The sequence below is a fragment of the Dreissena polymorpha genome, chromosome 5 (assembly GCF_020536995.1).
Source record: "Dreissena polymorpha isolate Duluth1 chromosome 5, UMN_Dpol_1.0, whole genome shotgun sequence".
Taxonomy (NCBI): Eukaryota; Metazoa; Mollusca; class Bivalvia; order Myida; family Dreissenidae; genus Dreissena; species Dreissena polymorpha.
Genome location: NC_068359.1, coordinates 94,378,543 through 94,394,236, shown reverse-complemented (window position 1 = coordinate 94,394,236; position 15,694 = coordinate 94,378,543). Strand labels below are relative to the sequence as shown.

Genomic DNA, 15,694 nt, shown 5'->3' with positions numbered 1-15,694 from the left:
AAACATTTTAAAAACTAACAATAAAAAGCTGAAAGTAACAGCTATAATTAAAAATCGTTTCCGAAACTACTGAGTCCAGAACGATACTTTAATAGGAGTGCTTGGATACACTCTGGGTCCTTACATAACCCAGACTCAGGCGCGGGAGGACCTCATAAACTTTGTAATACACACACTATGTTAAATACAACCTGATAAATAAAATCAAAAGAAAAGTGTATATCTCTCTGAAAGCATTTTTTAAAAAGTCTTTATGACGACCAATTTCGTCTCCAAATATGGTGGCGTTACAAATAACAGATACAAGTAAGTGTCATCGATTTTCAAAATTCGTTGAAATCGTCTAAACCAGATCATCAATAGAAGACATGGGGCATTTTCTCATGCCTTAAAAGCACATAATAGCAACATCAACAAAATACAAAATCTCGTTTAAGCCGAGCATTTCCGGTCATCAAACACGCGACCAATGCGCACCGTTCCATTCAGCACAAGTAAGCAGCCCCCCCCCCCCCCCCCCCCTCGAGACAATTCAACAAATTGACGCTTGTCAGTGGCTGATAGTAATTGGGACCAAGACGGTAGATAATCGGAGGGCTATATGTTAGTGGGATTGTAATACATGGCGGGCCTCCCATCTTGGGGAATTCTTAATGCACAATGCGTCATTCCCACTGAATCATCGTCAGAACGGAAGCAGCACTGTCAATCTGGTTAAATAAGCAAAATAAGTAAATTGCTTTAATCCATAAAATTCTTTAGGTCTAATACCTTTTTGTTTTGGGAAATTGTTATATTCTAATGTTTTAAGAAAATCAATAAAATAGAAAAACCGTGTTGTTTTTTTGCAAAAAATAATTGAACTTTCCAAGAATGCAACATATCATTACTCGAAAGGGAGACAACTTCGCGTCAATTTAAATGACCTGGACGTCTCTGTTCAGTATGAACTTGATCACAGCTTAGACAATTTTCATTATATTTTTTAGATTTGAATATTTTACGGTAAACACATCCAAGCGCAACGAGTGGTATAAAAATATTGATTTAATTAATGGAGAGATGGAAATTAGCAGGCAACTCTTAATTAATAGCCACGAATAATATGAGAAAACTCACCTGTTTTCTGTTTAAATATCTGCGAAACGGACGAGTTTGGGCAACCATAGTAAAAATGATGGTTTATAAACCTGCTAATATATTTCACTATTGATAACAAAATAAAATACATCTATTAACGTGTTATTACTATTGTGTTTTTCTGAAGATGCTTTCACGTACGACCATAAGTGGTCAACGTATCCGGTCCCTGAACACCGGCTTAAAGACTAGCCAGGTTGGCAGGTTCCCGTCTCGTGAGTAATGGAATCTTGAGCCAGTCGTAATGACGGTCATCTGTCTTGCTTCAGGTCAGTAATCCGCCACTTAACCCTTTGCATGCTGGGAAATTTGTCGTCTGCTAAAATGTCTGCTGAATTTCTAAAATAAGCATTTTCTTCATTTTTTTTCGAAGAATACTATCAGAATAGCAAACAGTTTGGATCCTGTGGCGTCTCATCTGGATCCAAACTGTTTGCAAAGGCCTTCAAAATTCGGTTCCAGTACTGAAAGAGTTAATAACTGCCCTGAAAAAATGACCGCTGATCAATGAGTTTGAATGTAATGTGTGCGTTTTGTCTTCCTTTTTTGAGGGGGTAGGTTTGGCGGGGATGGGGTCTTTGGGTTTCTTGAAGCCTTTCAACATGCACCATGAAACCAACACATGGAAATTAATTGATGCTTAAAATCATTTAGAATAAAGTATATATTTTTTAATCTTAAGCGTAGTAAGCGTAGGGCCGATATTTGGAACGTTTGTTGCGAATGTCTGAAAGCCAAACAATTGCTAGAATATGCTACAAACACATCAGTATCAATGGAGAATATCTTCAACTTAATTCAGCCTTTTTTTTTTAATTCTCGAATACTACAGAGTTTGCGCAGAGGTTTGCCTCTCGTAGAGGACCAGTGCTTTAAAAAAATACTTAAATCAGGGAGTCTTCGATATTCGATTTTTTTTAAAACAAATTCAGTTCAACTTGTCTATCAGGTATATCGGCGAAGAAATATTCACAAATGACATATTGAGAAAGAACAAGCTTCGTCAGTATTTACAGGGGTCCCATACCAGATGGGTGAAACAGTTGTCAATTGAAAATGCGCATTACCTTCAAATCTCCATTTATCTGAACAAATTTGTAACTCTTCATCATAATACGATTTGTTCTGTTCAACATTCTCCAGACGAGTGGCAAATGATGAAGCAATGCTAGGCATATGGCCGTCAGATTGCCGTGATTTTAATACCAAGTTTCTTGTATATCTTTTGAGCAACAGCGTTACTTCGTGTTGTTCTATTTTGGTAACAGTCAACTGACATTTAACATCTGCAGAAATGAACGATCTCGTATCTCTCATCACTTCAAGATGTATACTAAGCTTCCTGATCATACTATTTGCTTTTTGCGGATATTCTGACTGATGGATATGTGAACAGGCTAAGGCTAAACAACCCGACAAAGAGCACACAAACCATGTAAAGCAAAGTGTTATTAACTTGTTTCATGATCATAACTAATGTAGTTATTTAAATTCAGCACAATACTAAGTTGCCATTATTTTTCTAGTTACAGTAAACTCGCCTTTGGCCTTTTAAGTTACATACATGTGGCCTCTGGTAAAAACCGAAATGTCTTGCATAATCCCCACATAGCAATGCCAAGTTATATTCAGAAGCTTTTGAGAAATTGCAGGTTTCAGTTGTATGTTACATAGTTTTCTAATTACATCTACTTCAGCTGTTGTTTTTTTGCGACTCAGGGTTGACGAACAAACGAAACAAATGGGAAACCTAATGAGTATACCAAGTTTCATGATAATATCTAAATAAGTATTATGTACTTTTTGAGTTATTAAATAATAAGTATATATTCCCGTTTATAAGTAAAACAAATCTCATCAAAGCATCTAAGGCGCGGGGTAATTCAGGATACAATTTGAAGATCCACAACAAAGTAACACCGGCCCCTAAACTCTCGTGAGAATTGGCGTTATGTTGCTACCATATCTTTTAGAATTCTTCATGTCAACGAGACTATGAATACATTACTGTCAGTCGTTAAGCTGAGTTGCATAATTGTTTGGCGCAAACACAATAAATGTAATCATATGAGCTGCAAAATATGATAATGCTAAGGAATGCACTTTATGGAATTTTCTTTGTCGTAAATTTCGCAATAAAAATGCCGTTTTCCCCATTGTCCTTTTCGTAGGGTAACACCGGGCTGTCGTCAAACCGCTGTCTGCGTCTTTGATGAAAATATCCGACTGGAAAAATTCTTTTGTTGGTCTGGTCGAGATTTATTTGTTTAAGGAACACATGCCGTGTTTCGGTTAATTAGCATTCAGTCAGTATCTCTAATGACGCGTGCGCGTGTTCAATGAATGCGAAATTAATAAGATGCAGATTCGATTGCCCGGGTTTTCTCGTGCGATGAACGAGATTCGGTCAGCGGGCTTGACGAACAATATTCGAGCTAAATTAAGTCCATTTCATTGTCATTGAATTTAATGAGAATCGCGCCAGTCCGCACACGACCCTCTTAAAATTCAAGTACATAGCTTCTTCACGGACGCTTTGTGTTCACGCGCCATTGAATAACTTCCGCTACAAACCGGAAGTTGTTCTTAATGCTTTCAAAATGGCGCTCAGACAACTTCCTGCTTGTGACAGTCAATCATGAAAACTGTATAAAATCAAATTTCCAAATAAGCTTTATTCCTGATCAATATTTAGTTACACACGTCGCTTTTTGTTTAAATATAACAGCGTTGAAATACATTTAAAACAATACAACGAATGAACAAGAAAATACAGTCACGCAAAATGTATTAGACGTTTTATATCATGTCGAATATAAATATTAATTCAAAGCTAAAATAGTAAAACAAAAAAATGCAATCAGCAAAATACAAACTTAATAAATGTCTAAAAATCATTGATAATTAACCGTTAAATGCTTTATTTAGTTGAAGGACGTTTTGCAAAATGACAATATTCAGAGCAGTTGTCATATATTAAACCCATTTATTCCTAGTGGACTCTCCCACCCTTCTTAATTGGATCAATTTATTTCCAAAATAAGGGATGTCTAGTATATGTATTTCTGTATTTAGAATATTTGTTACAGAAATTCCATTAAGCAAACAGCGCAGATCCTGATGAGACGCAGCATGATGCGGCGTCTCATCTGGGTCTACGCTGTTTGCCAAGGCCTTTTTCCTAGAGGCATAAATGGGTAAAGAAAGAATGTATGCATATTACTCAACAAGCAAAATATCCATTCTTACTAATTAATAAAAATAATAATAAAAATAATAAGATAAGTTATGCTTATTCTTATATCTAAATTGGACAAATTATAAAGCGTTAGTAACGTTTACTATCGATAGTTAAACACGAACGCATATTATCGACATATCGTTAACAATTCCACGTAACTTCGGAAGGCTGCGTGGTGTAGTGATACCTTGTTAGATTGTGGCTCCATGAGGTTCCGGACTCAAACCCCGGATCGGTAAAAAGTATTTTTTATCGCTTTTAGCATTCCTTCACAGTGTAGGAAATTAACACTGGCGCTATTTTTTATGTGCATATTTCGTTCTAGTTATACATTTTCAAATGTAATTTTCATGATATCTTTAACAAAGTGTACTCCTTTGTTAAACCAACTAGATACAAGAATGGTCGCTGTTCAATTGAAAACCGTGATTAAAGAATTATAAAACTAATTATTCAACTTCCACTGCTATAAAATAAAAGTACTAAGTCGTTTATTCTTGACTGACCTTGTGAAAGAAATTCGTAAAACATTCAATTTATTATATTTAATATTTGTGATTTTGGAGTTAGTAATATGGAAAAAAAGTTTTTTAGAAGCGGTTATGACGGAGATTTGATAACTGTTATTCTACCGAATGGCGTTAGCGTTCTTCTACTCCATAATTGTATACATTTTGCAATACTTTGGAAATCCTCTACTTCATATTTTTTCTCGTTATAAAAGTTATTCAAAACTATTGTAAAAAATATAAAATACTTAAGTGTTTTTAGTAAATTCATTCAATGGCATTTTTTTTTAAATCCGAAAATCTGAGCACACGTTATTTTAAAGAAAGATAACTGTAATCAGTTATTATTTTCCCAAAGGGTGGGGAGGTTGCGATTGCTTACTGTACAAATAAACCTTCAGAATGTTTCCATGCTTGTACATATATTTGTTGAGATGATTGATCCTGGTTATTTTGTAACCACCTTCACTTTTTAACATGCCAAAATCTGCAGTTGTGCGAAGATATGCATGAGCAAATTTACAAAGTAAAATACATATGAGCGCAATCTTGTTGATACAAAAAAACAACGTCTAAATAGTTAAACACTCAGTAGACAATACTTATCTTTTGGTATGATATAACGTTTTCAAACGATTATGTACTAGTAATCAAGTTAACACTATCGGTATGTCTTAATAACAAGTGCGAGAACGTTCATTGTCATTTTGTTCTTAAAAATCATTTTGTAACTTAAATTGTAAGACGATAATTTGATCACGTGACCAAACCCGCAAGCTGTTCCTCTAGCAGACGATCAATGCCGAACGTCAAGCGGTGCTGCTTCTTTTTCTCCGCCTGGGCGCGTTCAAGCGGCTGTCGCATCGCGTCGGATTCCATATGATTTACTTCCGGGAACGGGCACAGTACTTCCTGTCCGACAACGGTTTCGGCGGTGTTTGGCGACTCTCGGGCAATAGCCGTCGAGACCGCCTTCATTTTGTTCCACGACTCACCCGCAGTCGCCTTTTCAATGCTACTTATGAGCGCCCCGAGATTCTCTGCGACGGACTTTGCATAGCACGCCAAGCGGCTGCCGGGTCCAACCTCGGAAGACGCTGTCGTTATTGACGACGCGCCGTACTGGTCCATTAGAGCTTGGAGACTTCTCTGACCGCTCTGCATGACCGCCCGTGATTTTTGTTTATCGCCACTTTTCACAAACTCGGCAGCGGAACTCAGCACTTCCGTCGATATCATCTGCAACTCATGCTTGCAGGCAGCCGCGCTCGCATCCCCTTTTTTGTTTTTGTGCGAAAGCGCGTTTGACAGGTCCTCCTTCGAAATTTCCTGCTCCTGCCAGAAGCGCTCCCCTTTTATGTTCGTATACTCCACTCGTAGCTTAAAGATCACATCGCCGTCTGCTAAACCGGCAATTGATTCCGGTCCGTTCCAGTTCGCGCAGACGCCAAGCTGACGCGCATGCCCGGCGGGAAAGTCGTACATAAAGTATGCTTTTTCGCTCTTCGGGCCGCGTGCGGAAAACGAGCGCTTGAGTCGCACGCGATGATCGCGTGAGCACTTGTTGTCGTCGAAGTTGACGTCATGAAAACTCTCGATGACGTAAGAGATGTTCCAGGCGACGGCTGTCTTTCTGAGGAGCACTGGAAGGAAGAGGGAGGCTTCCGGATCCTGACTGTCTTTGTTGATGTAGTAATAGGCCTCACTACTGCACATCTTTGACAGCAGGTAAGCCGGCTCGGAAATGCTGCTTCCTGTAAAAAATTATGGACAGCGTAAAACTTAGACGGACAGACAAAAAGCCATCGCCAACAACGATCTGTATGTATATAGTTTAGTGGGACATAGTGTCTTTTAATAACAGCTACTCTTGAGTAGGCCTTCATCGGTACATTATGGTGGAACTGATATAAAAAAGAAATGAGCCTAATCGAATACCTGTAACATAAAATGACGTCAAACAAATAAACAAAAAGACGCTATCATAGAAGACTGTGCGTAATCGATACGGGTGTGGAGAACGTACATGTACATGAAAGAAAGCTCCACAAAATCATACAATGACAAACCCAGCAAATTGACCCAATACAGTACAATATTGGTTGGAAACAGCATCCAACATACTCGAGAACTATTCAGAGACAAAAATGACTGATAAATCAATTTAGCCTTGTTCTGAGTAAAACTGGGCTTAATGCATGTGCGTAATGTGTCGTCCCAGATTAGCCCGTGCAGTCCGCACAGGATAATCAGGGACGACACTTTCCGCCTAAAATTGATTTTCGGTAAGGAGGGACTTCCTTGAAACTAAAAAATACCATAAAAGCGGAAAGTGTCGTCCCTGATTAGCCTGTGCGGACGGCACAGGCTAATCTAGGACGACACTTTACGCACATGCATAAGGCCCAGTTTTCTCAGAACGCAGCTCAATTAATCATGACGTAGCATATGTTTATTAAGTTTTGAGTACAGAAAGCTACTGCAATCATGTTTTATCAGCTTAATGTTTGCTAATATATGGTAATGTTAAGCATGCAAAATATTTATAAGGTGTTTAGAACGACCCAACTCTTGATGACAGTTAAAGGCTTTGGTATTTCCAAGACACGTACACTTTTTTGTTGACAAATATCTCCAATCGTCATCGTCACGTCGTGGCTCTGTTTGTCATGTTTAATTGACTTACTAATTAATCAACCCATCGCCGTATTAGAAGACATAACGCACCAAAATGACCTCAAAACATAGGCCTACATCGGCCAACAAACTGACGTCATCATAGTTCTAAGACCGCGCGCGCTGGCTACCTGTGGTGACGACCGATATGGTGACCCATTGGCTCTGCGTGTCGTCCAAGCCGGGGACCATCTGGCGGATGTTCTGCCGCGCCTCCTGCACGAGGCGGCCGGCATCCGTTGTGCCGGCGTTCACTTCGCCGTCAGAGAATATCAGGATTGAGTTCTTGGATTCAAGGAACGCGGCTTGGCTACAAGTATAGATACATGTAGGTTGGTGCGTATGCGGTATTTCGAAATACCTAAAGAACGGAAAATCCGCGATTAATCAGGATATTGGTATCAATATAAAAACTGTCTTAATCATTTACTTAAATAAATGAACAAATAAGTAACATAAACCTGTCATTTTACTTACAATAACCAAATCCTTTAACTCCACGAAATAAAACTAATAATTAATTAAAACCTGTATGTAATAGATAAATACATACAAATCCGAAGATTACGGGTACGATTTACAAAACTTGAAATAATTTTAACACATATATTTTCCTACTTCTTTATTTAAAGGGCCGTAATTAGGTACTGGCGTAAGTGTGTGCCTGTAAACCAGTTCTCTAGGGACAAGTATGAATAGTTTATGTGAACGCCCTGTTATGACTTAAATACTGTTCAACGCGGCGAAATAGAAACAAACAATACATCCGCCATGCGATTGCTTGCGAAATCACACATGGATTCACACACGTCACACATATACGCGCGACGGTGTTTTTTGTGTGTGGCTTCAAATCTTAAAGCCTGTGCATTTTGAGAGGAAAAAAACAGTGCGATACACCATTAAATTTAGAAAGATGAATCATTATGAATATGATAATTAAAACATCATTCCGTTTGTTTATATGTGTAAATTAACTGCAATTTTAAAGTTATAGTATTAAGAGCTACGAGATTATATTGTATATTGAACCAAATGGCCAAATTATATAGTTTATTGGTTTATTGACCTACTGTTTTGGAAAAAAAATTGGTTAGATTTTTCGGGAAAAAGATATATTTTTCGCCATCAAAAAACAGCCTGTAACAGCTAGTTGTTGGCAAAAAAAACAACACTGTGTGCATGCACTTATCCACGTAAACTTACTCTTTTACAGATTCGTAGAAGACTTTCAGCGCGGTTCGAATTCCGGCACTGAGGTTCGTCTTGGAAGCCATGGCTCCCTTGTCCAGACGGTTCACCATCTCTTGCAAGACGGGCTGAAAAGAAAAGAAGCCCGTGACCTACAAACAATCTAAGGTACTTGGTCCGCTTTGTCTTCGCTACATCGACGATTCTACGACTTTAGCACATGTTTGAGATTTATTTACACATTTTGTGGCAATTTTATGATTTCAATACATGTCTGACGTTTATGTATTTTGTAGATTTTGTAAATGGATGCAAACAACAGGTATACATATTTTCGTAAATATTCATTTATTTAAAAAACAGATTTTATAAAGTTTAGGGTCGGTACAAACAAAATTTGGTCGGTCGGATTTGTGCATAAACATTATCTTGTATGCATTATAAAGAAAACATTGAACGATTTATCACCCGGCTCTGGGCGTTTAGTCTCTCCAGTGGGAAGAACACTTCCGCCTCCTCCCCGAATGTAACTATGGCAACCTGGTCGCCCTCGTCCAGCGTTCCTATCAGCTGACTCGCAAAGTGCTTCACCTGCAACAATCGAGAACCGCAACGTTTTGTTACCAGCAACACAGATTCTCAAACACGGTGCCTATACCACCTGACTTTTTAAGATCTGTGTTGGGAGAATAAAGCGCGACCCATTTAACATTTTTAATGATGTCTTTTTAAATATTTCACCATTTTTAATGGGATAAGCCCGCTCATTCGTAAGTTTTCTATAGGTATCATGATCTTTAAAAAAATAGTATTTTTTTGAGATCCTTAAAAATGTTAACTTGGTCGCGCTTTATTCTCCCAACACAGATCCGAAAAAGTCACGTGGCATAGTCACCGTGTTCTCAAATGTGATGCTGAGTGCTTCATCTATCGATGGTTGATGTAACACTTTTTTAGATTGGCTTACAAAATATAAAATGGAAATAAAAATACTAAATGGAAAAAAACTGATACAGAAGGTCGTATGCGTGAAAATTGCTGACGTTTAAAATTTGTGGGAAAAAAACAAACAAATCATGTTGGAAGCAATTAGATGTGAACAGGATACTCGTCATTATTTGAACTGGTAAGTTTCTTTGTATTTTAGTCCATGGCCCATAACTTGGTCAAACAATAAATGGACCTGAACGAAACTCATACTTCATATGTACATGTACGTCATGTAGGTAACACATCAAATATCAGGTCAAGATCTTAAAGCGATTTGAAAAAAGTCCGGAAAATGAAATGCCGGATGGACAGACGGATGGACTGACGGACAGTCCGACATCTATTTGCCATCCTACCGGGGGCATAAAAACCAGCTCAATATATGAAAGAGTTTCGTAAAACAACTCCTGAAAATGGTTATTATATAGAAATAGCGTTAGTCCAATCTAATTTCGTAGTTGTAAACGATTGTGGAGGATAATCTATGCTGATGATGGTGAAAGTAAAAATGTGTAGTAGATGATATACATTTTATTAGAAATTTACTTTGACACTTTAGAGGAGGTTTGAATTCAAAGATAGTATGTCAGTCATACTTTATGACTGTTGGTTGTCGCTTGAAAGGAACCCAAGCCCAGACATTGGGGCCCGCCCAAACCCACCAGCTTGCTGTCGAGTTAGGATTTTTGTCAATAATGGGCCCTCTGCAATTTTTTTTCTCTCATCCAATGGTCCACAGTAAACTTTCTCTCAATAAAAAAGAGCAGATGTGTTTAATGGTCCCTGATAAACAATGGGATTACCGCTAATTCACTCACCAGTATAAAAAAAACCTGGGCAGTGTGTTCTTATCGCCTTCCTCGATCATTTCGTTCAACCGCCAACCAACAATCTCAAGATTTTTTGGTGTTGCCGACAACCAAGTTTTTTTAAGATTCCTTTAAACCCACAACCGAGATTTTGGACCATATGCCTGCATGCCCTACTCTTAGCTTACCGCACACACTGCAGAAGTATTAACCCATTTTTGCCTTGTGGACTCTCCCATCCTTCTTAATTGGATCAATTTATTTCCAAAATTAGGGATGTCTAGTATATTTATTTCTATATTTAGAATATTTCTTACAGAAATTCATTTAAGCAAATAGCGCAGACCCTGATGAGACGCCGAATCATGCGGCGTCTCATCTGGGTCAACGCTGTTTGCCAAGGCCTTTTTTCTAGACGCTAGGCATATCTGGGTTAACATCACCAACCTGGACATTTACACATATGCCCACCCTATGCAATGGACAACCGTTCTTTAGATGGGTTGGTTTGCGTGCTGATATGTTAGTTTGGAAGTTCCGGATAATGACAATATAATATTTAAAAACAAAGTCCCGTTCATACAATCAATACATACAATGACATGTTCCGTCCAAATATTATTTATATAATTACCACCCAAAGGACAAGGGGTCATTTAATAAGGTCGGGGGAGAGGGCAGAGTCCTAGTAGCGGGAGGGAGAATTTATGATTTATCTGCTCCTGGTTAGGAGGGGGGGGGGGTGGAGGGTCAGGGTCCCTAGTAGCGGAGGGGGAAATAATTTATGATTCCGCTGCTCCTGATCGGGAGGGGATGAAGGGTCAGGGTCCTAGTAGCGGAGGGGGAAATTTATGATTCCACTGCTCCTGATCGGGATGGGATGAAGGATTAGGCTCCTAGTAGCGGAGAGGAAAATTTATGATTCCGCTGCTTCTGATCGGGAGGGGATGAAGGGTTAGGGTCCTAGTAGCGGAGGGTAAATTTATGAGCCTGCTGCTCCTGGTTTACCTTGGTGATTTTCGTGTGTCGCGCATCGCGGCCGATCTTGTGTAGCATACTTCCGCTCCTGTCCACGAGCAGCACGATACGCACGGGCACGCGGGACACGTTAGTCACGTGCTCTGTGCTCAGTTTCGTCATGACCTTCAGCTGTAAGACGTGCTCAATTCCGTCATTGTTGGGTCCGGTACTTCTTTAAAGTACCCCGGGTACTCTTAAGTATACTACAAAGTATCCGTGGTACGAAACATATACTAAAAGAATCCCGGAGTATGACCGGTTACCTTTAAGCATATTGTCCGTACCCGGGGTGTATTGTTGTAAACTTAAGACTATCCGGGGTACTTTAAGGAACTACCAAAGCCGACAACGACCAATTGAGCTTTTCGTGGGGTCTCGTGAATAATGGTCCATTTTTTTAACCCTTTGCATGCTGGGAAATTTGTCGTCTGCTAAAATGTTGTCTGCTGAATTTCTAAAATTAGCATTTTCTTCGTTTTCTTTTCAAAGAATACTATCAGAATAGCAAACAGTTTGGATCCGGATGAGACGCCACGTTTTGTGGCGTCTCATCTGGATCCAAACTGTTTGCAAAGGCCTTCAAATTTGGTTCCAGCACTGAAAGAGTTAGGTTCGTTGTCAAGTTACCATTGCAATTAATGTTGTATGGGTATACTTGATATCTGAGTTTAAGAAAAAGACGTTAACATTGTTTCAAACGCCATCGATGCTTCTCGTTTACTGTATAGAATATAGCTGTAGTCTTACTTGATATATTTAAAAATATACGAAAATTTAAGTTAATACTTTTTGTATTAATTAATTGTTTTACATAACATTAAATAAACGTTAACCAAAATTATTGTCTGGTTATGTGTGCATTTTTGATCGTTTTTTATCAACAACAAAAGCATTTGATGACCGCAGATTAATACCTTTTAGTGACTCTAATAATAAGGAAGACTACATATAGCATTTCCTTGGGCCGATAAAGTGGAAATTATATGCCAGGGCCCATGATATGTAAACGTATAAGCCTAGAAAACAACGACGACACCTACAGCGTTTACGTACCGTATTGTCGTCTGCGACAAGGAAGTGTTCGAACGCGATATCGGATGCGTCCGAGGTGATCCAAATGTCTGTGGTGGCAGCACTGGAGTAGCGCCACTGACCATGCGTGCGGGCGGGCGTCGGAAGAGAATCTGCAGCGATAAAAGCGGAAGAAAGCTTGATCAAACATATTTATTAACGTTCGATTGCATAAAAACGCCTAAAACGCATTGAAAGATATTTGAGTCCGTTTTTGGGTGTATTCACTACCTGATTATTAGACGAAAAATATATACCGTACCCCGCAGCGGCCTTATAAACAAATGTTTGTCAGTAACTTAACCCATTTATGCCTAGTGGACTCTCCCATTCTTTTAAATTGGATCAATTTATTTCCAAAATTAGGGATTTCTAGTATAATTATTTCTATATTTAGAATCTTTCTTACAGAAATTCCTTTAAGCAAACAGCGCAGAACCTGGTGAGACGCCGCATCATGCGGCGTCTCATCTGGGTCTACGCTGTTTGCAAAGGCCTTTTTTCCAGACGGGTTCAGTATTTGACTCACGAAAGCTTGGGCGAAGTTTGAATAATCGAGGCAAATTCAAGCAATTCTTTTTTATTAAAATATACTTTTTAATTTTGGTGTGGTGTGGCGTTGTTTTTTTTGGGGGGGCGCAGAAAATCCCGCAAATCCCGCCTGTCCGGTATTGTGAACAGAAATCCAACACACATGCTTTCGGGCATGGGGAATGAACCCGGGTTGCTTAGGTGAGAGACGCGAGTAACAAACACTACCCTAACATTGCAGCATTGTTTTCGAGCGAAAATTCTTGTCACTAAATTCCGGTACAGAAGGTTGGCGTCAGTCATCATAGTTTACAGCGTTAACCCATTTATGCCTAGTAGACTCTTACATCTTTCTAAATCAATTTATTTCCAAAATAAGGGATGTCTTATATATTTATTTTTATATTAAGATTTTTTTTACAGAAATTCCTTTAGCAAACAGCGCAGACCCTGATGAGACGCCGCATCATGCGGCGTCTCATCTGGATCTACCCTGTTTGCAAAGGCCTTTTTTCTAGACGCTAGGCATATATGGATTAAACTAAACGTTCGCCTTTCAACAATAAACATACGCAGTAAAGGGATCTTTTTCACGGTTTGGTAAATTGACAAAATTGAACAAAGTTGTTTCAGATTCGCAAATTTTCGGTTTAGTTATGATATTTGTTAGGAAACAGTATTACTGAACATTTACCATGGTCTAATATAGCCATTATATGCATCTTTTGACGATTTAAAAACCTAAAAATTATAAAGCGTTGCAATCGAATAATTTGGAGAGTTCTGTTGTTGTCGTTTAAATTTTTGAAACTACTAAGATTGCTTATATAACGTATAAAATACGCTTCTTATGTATGCTTGGCAGGATAGCTCAGGTGGCTTATGCGTTTTTACTTCAGGATTCCGGGGTCACTGGTTCGAGCCCTGCGGCGGGCTACTTTTTTCCCCTTTTTTAAATTTTATTTTTGATTTTTTACTGGAGCTTTTAAAATTTAATCTTTACATTTATCAATATAAAGCATTTAATGACAAACTTCAAAACATGCCAAATTCTGTGAAAAGGCCCCTTTAAATGTTTAGTCATTCGTTCTGCAATAAAACTTTCATGTAACGCATAATGATCGTTTGATTTACAATTCACGTGTATTTGAGCGGTGCTTTGTGAAAATGGGTCACAACGCATATACGTAAAGTTTCTTCCCAGATTAGCCAGTGCAGCCAACACGTGCTTATAAGGGACGACACGTGCTTATAAGGGACGACACATTTCGTATTTTTCGTTTGAAGGAAGTCTCATCTTAGCAAAAATGCACTTTAGGCGGAAAGTGTCGTCCCTGGTTAGCCCGTGCGGACTTATACAAATCCATTAAGCCCCGTTTCCCTGAGCGAGCTTCATTCAATTACCTTTTCTTGTCGACCCTCTTGAAAAGCTTCCTTTAAAGGAGTTGTTATAATTTCTGCCCTTCTCACGCATGCGCATCAGACCTTCTTCTGTAAAACGGTGTATTGTCCTTTTACATCTTAGTAATTATTACATTTAAACGACCACAAATACACACTTCACTGATAATTGTCAAATCTCAGGGTTGTTTATCGCATATGTCTTGCGGAATGCATTTTATACGTTCATTACTTAATTAAGCCGAACGGATGATTTTATATTTGCTAATAAAATGCACTTTGTGACAACCATGTTTAAAAAAATAAGCATGATAAACAACATTAAACCCGATCACCTTATTTCTAGCAAAAGCCGACACCTCTTGGACTCACCAAATTTCTGCACGCTGTGGCCGCTAGGTGGTGTGACGGGCAATAGCGGCGACGGCGGTGGTGTCTCCATCGTCATCAGCGGAGACTGATGGGGAGACGGAAACGAGGAGGTCCCGGAAGAGATGGTAGAGCGCAGGTTCGTTCCGGCATTGGGTGACATATGAGACATATCATTTACGCTCGCTGATCTGCGGTTTGCTGGACGGGCGGGGACCGCCGGTGGTTCATCTGACGTCAAGGGCGGGCTTGTTGACGGGGAATGTCCGTTAAGCTGCCGTTTCGGGGGTACTTCTGGTCGAGGAACTTGTGAATTATAGTCGGCTGTGACAGATAAGCAAATTATAAGCTAATGTAAAGAGTGTGGTTTACTAACTTCGCTCTTTTTGCTACTTTAAAAGATATTTCATTATTTTCCCGGTTTTACAACAAACTTCATTGTTATATTTTGATGATTTACCCAAAAGGATAGCAAAAGAGTAATACGACGATTTTCATAAAAACACAACTCGTTTCAATTTTTTATATTTAATGTTGTATTTAAATAAAAGTAAATTATTGTTTTATAAATTATGACGATTAAACGAAAAGAGAAATATTGGATTTTTTGTTTACTTTGATGACCCGGCTAGTGTAAAGGGGAGGCAGCTCCATTTATAACACGCTTCCAACGTTTGATGCATTTATCGCCCTTACCCTAAATTTATTAACGAAATGAATACATCTCTAGTAGAGACAATCTCTAC

At 38.9% G+C, this 15,694-nt stretch overlaps 1 protein-coding gene across 3 annotated transcripts in view; it reads right to left on the bottom strand.

The window, feature by feature from the left end:
* Positions 1-3,911: 3,911 nt before the first annotated feature.
* The window catches only part of LOC127882295 (uncharacterized), a 32,136-nt gene continuing 20,353 nt past the window's right edge, over positions 3,912-15,694 (bottom strand). For 2 of the 3 annotated variants that reach the window (XM_052430855.1, XM_052430856.1), the window contains 8 exons: positions 14,952-15,272; positions 14,583-14,669; positions 12,630-12,760; positions 11,565-11,705; positions 9,226-9,348; positions 8,773-8,885; positions 7,698-7,876; positions 3,912-6,644 (listed from right to left, as the gene is read on the bottom strand). In XM_052430855.1, the coding sequence (XP_052286815.1) occupies positions 5,647-6,644; positions 7,698-7,876; positions 8,773-8,885; positions 9,226-9,348; positions 11,565-11,705; positions 12,630-12,760; positions 14,583-14,669; positions 14,952-15,272 (2,093 nt within the window). In that variant the 3' untranslated portion in view covers positions 3,912-5,646. The remainder of the gene's footprint in view (positions 6,645-7,697; positions 7,877-8,772; positions 8,886-9,225; positions 9,349-11,564; positions 11,706-12,629; positions 12,761-14,582; positions 14,670-14,951; positions 15,273-15,694) is intronic. The other variant, XM_052430857.1, reaches the window with a different exon arrangement.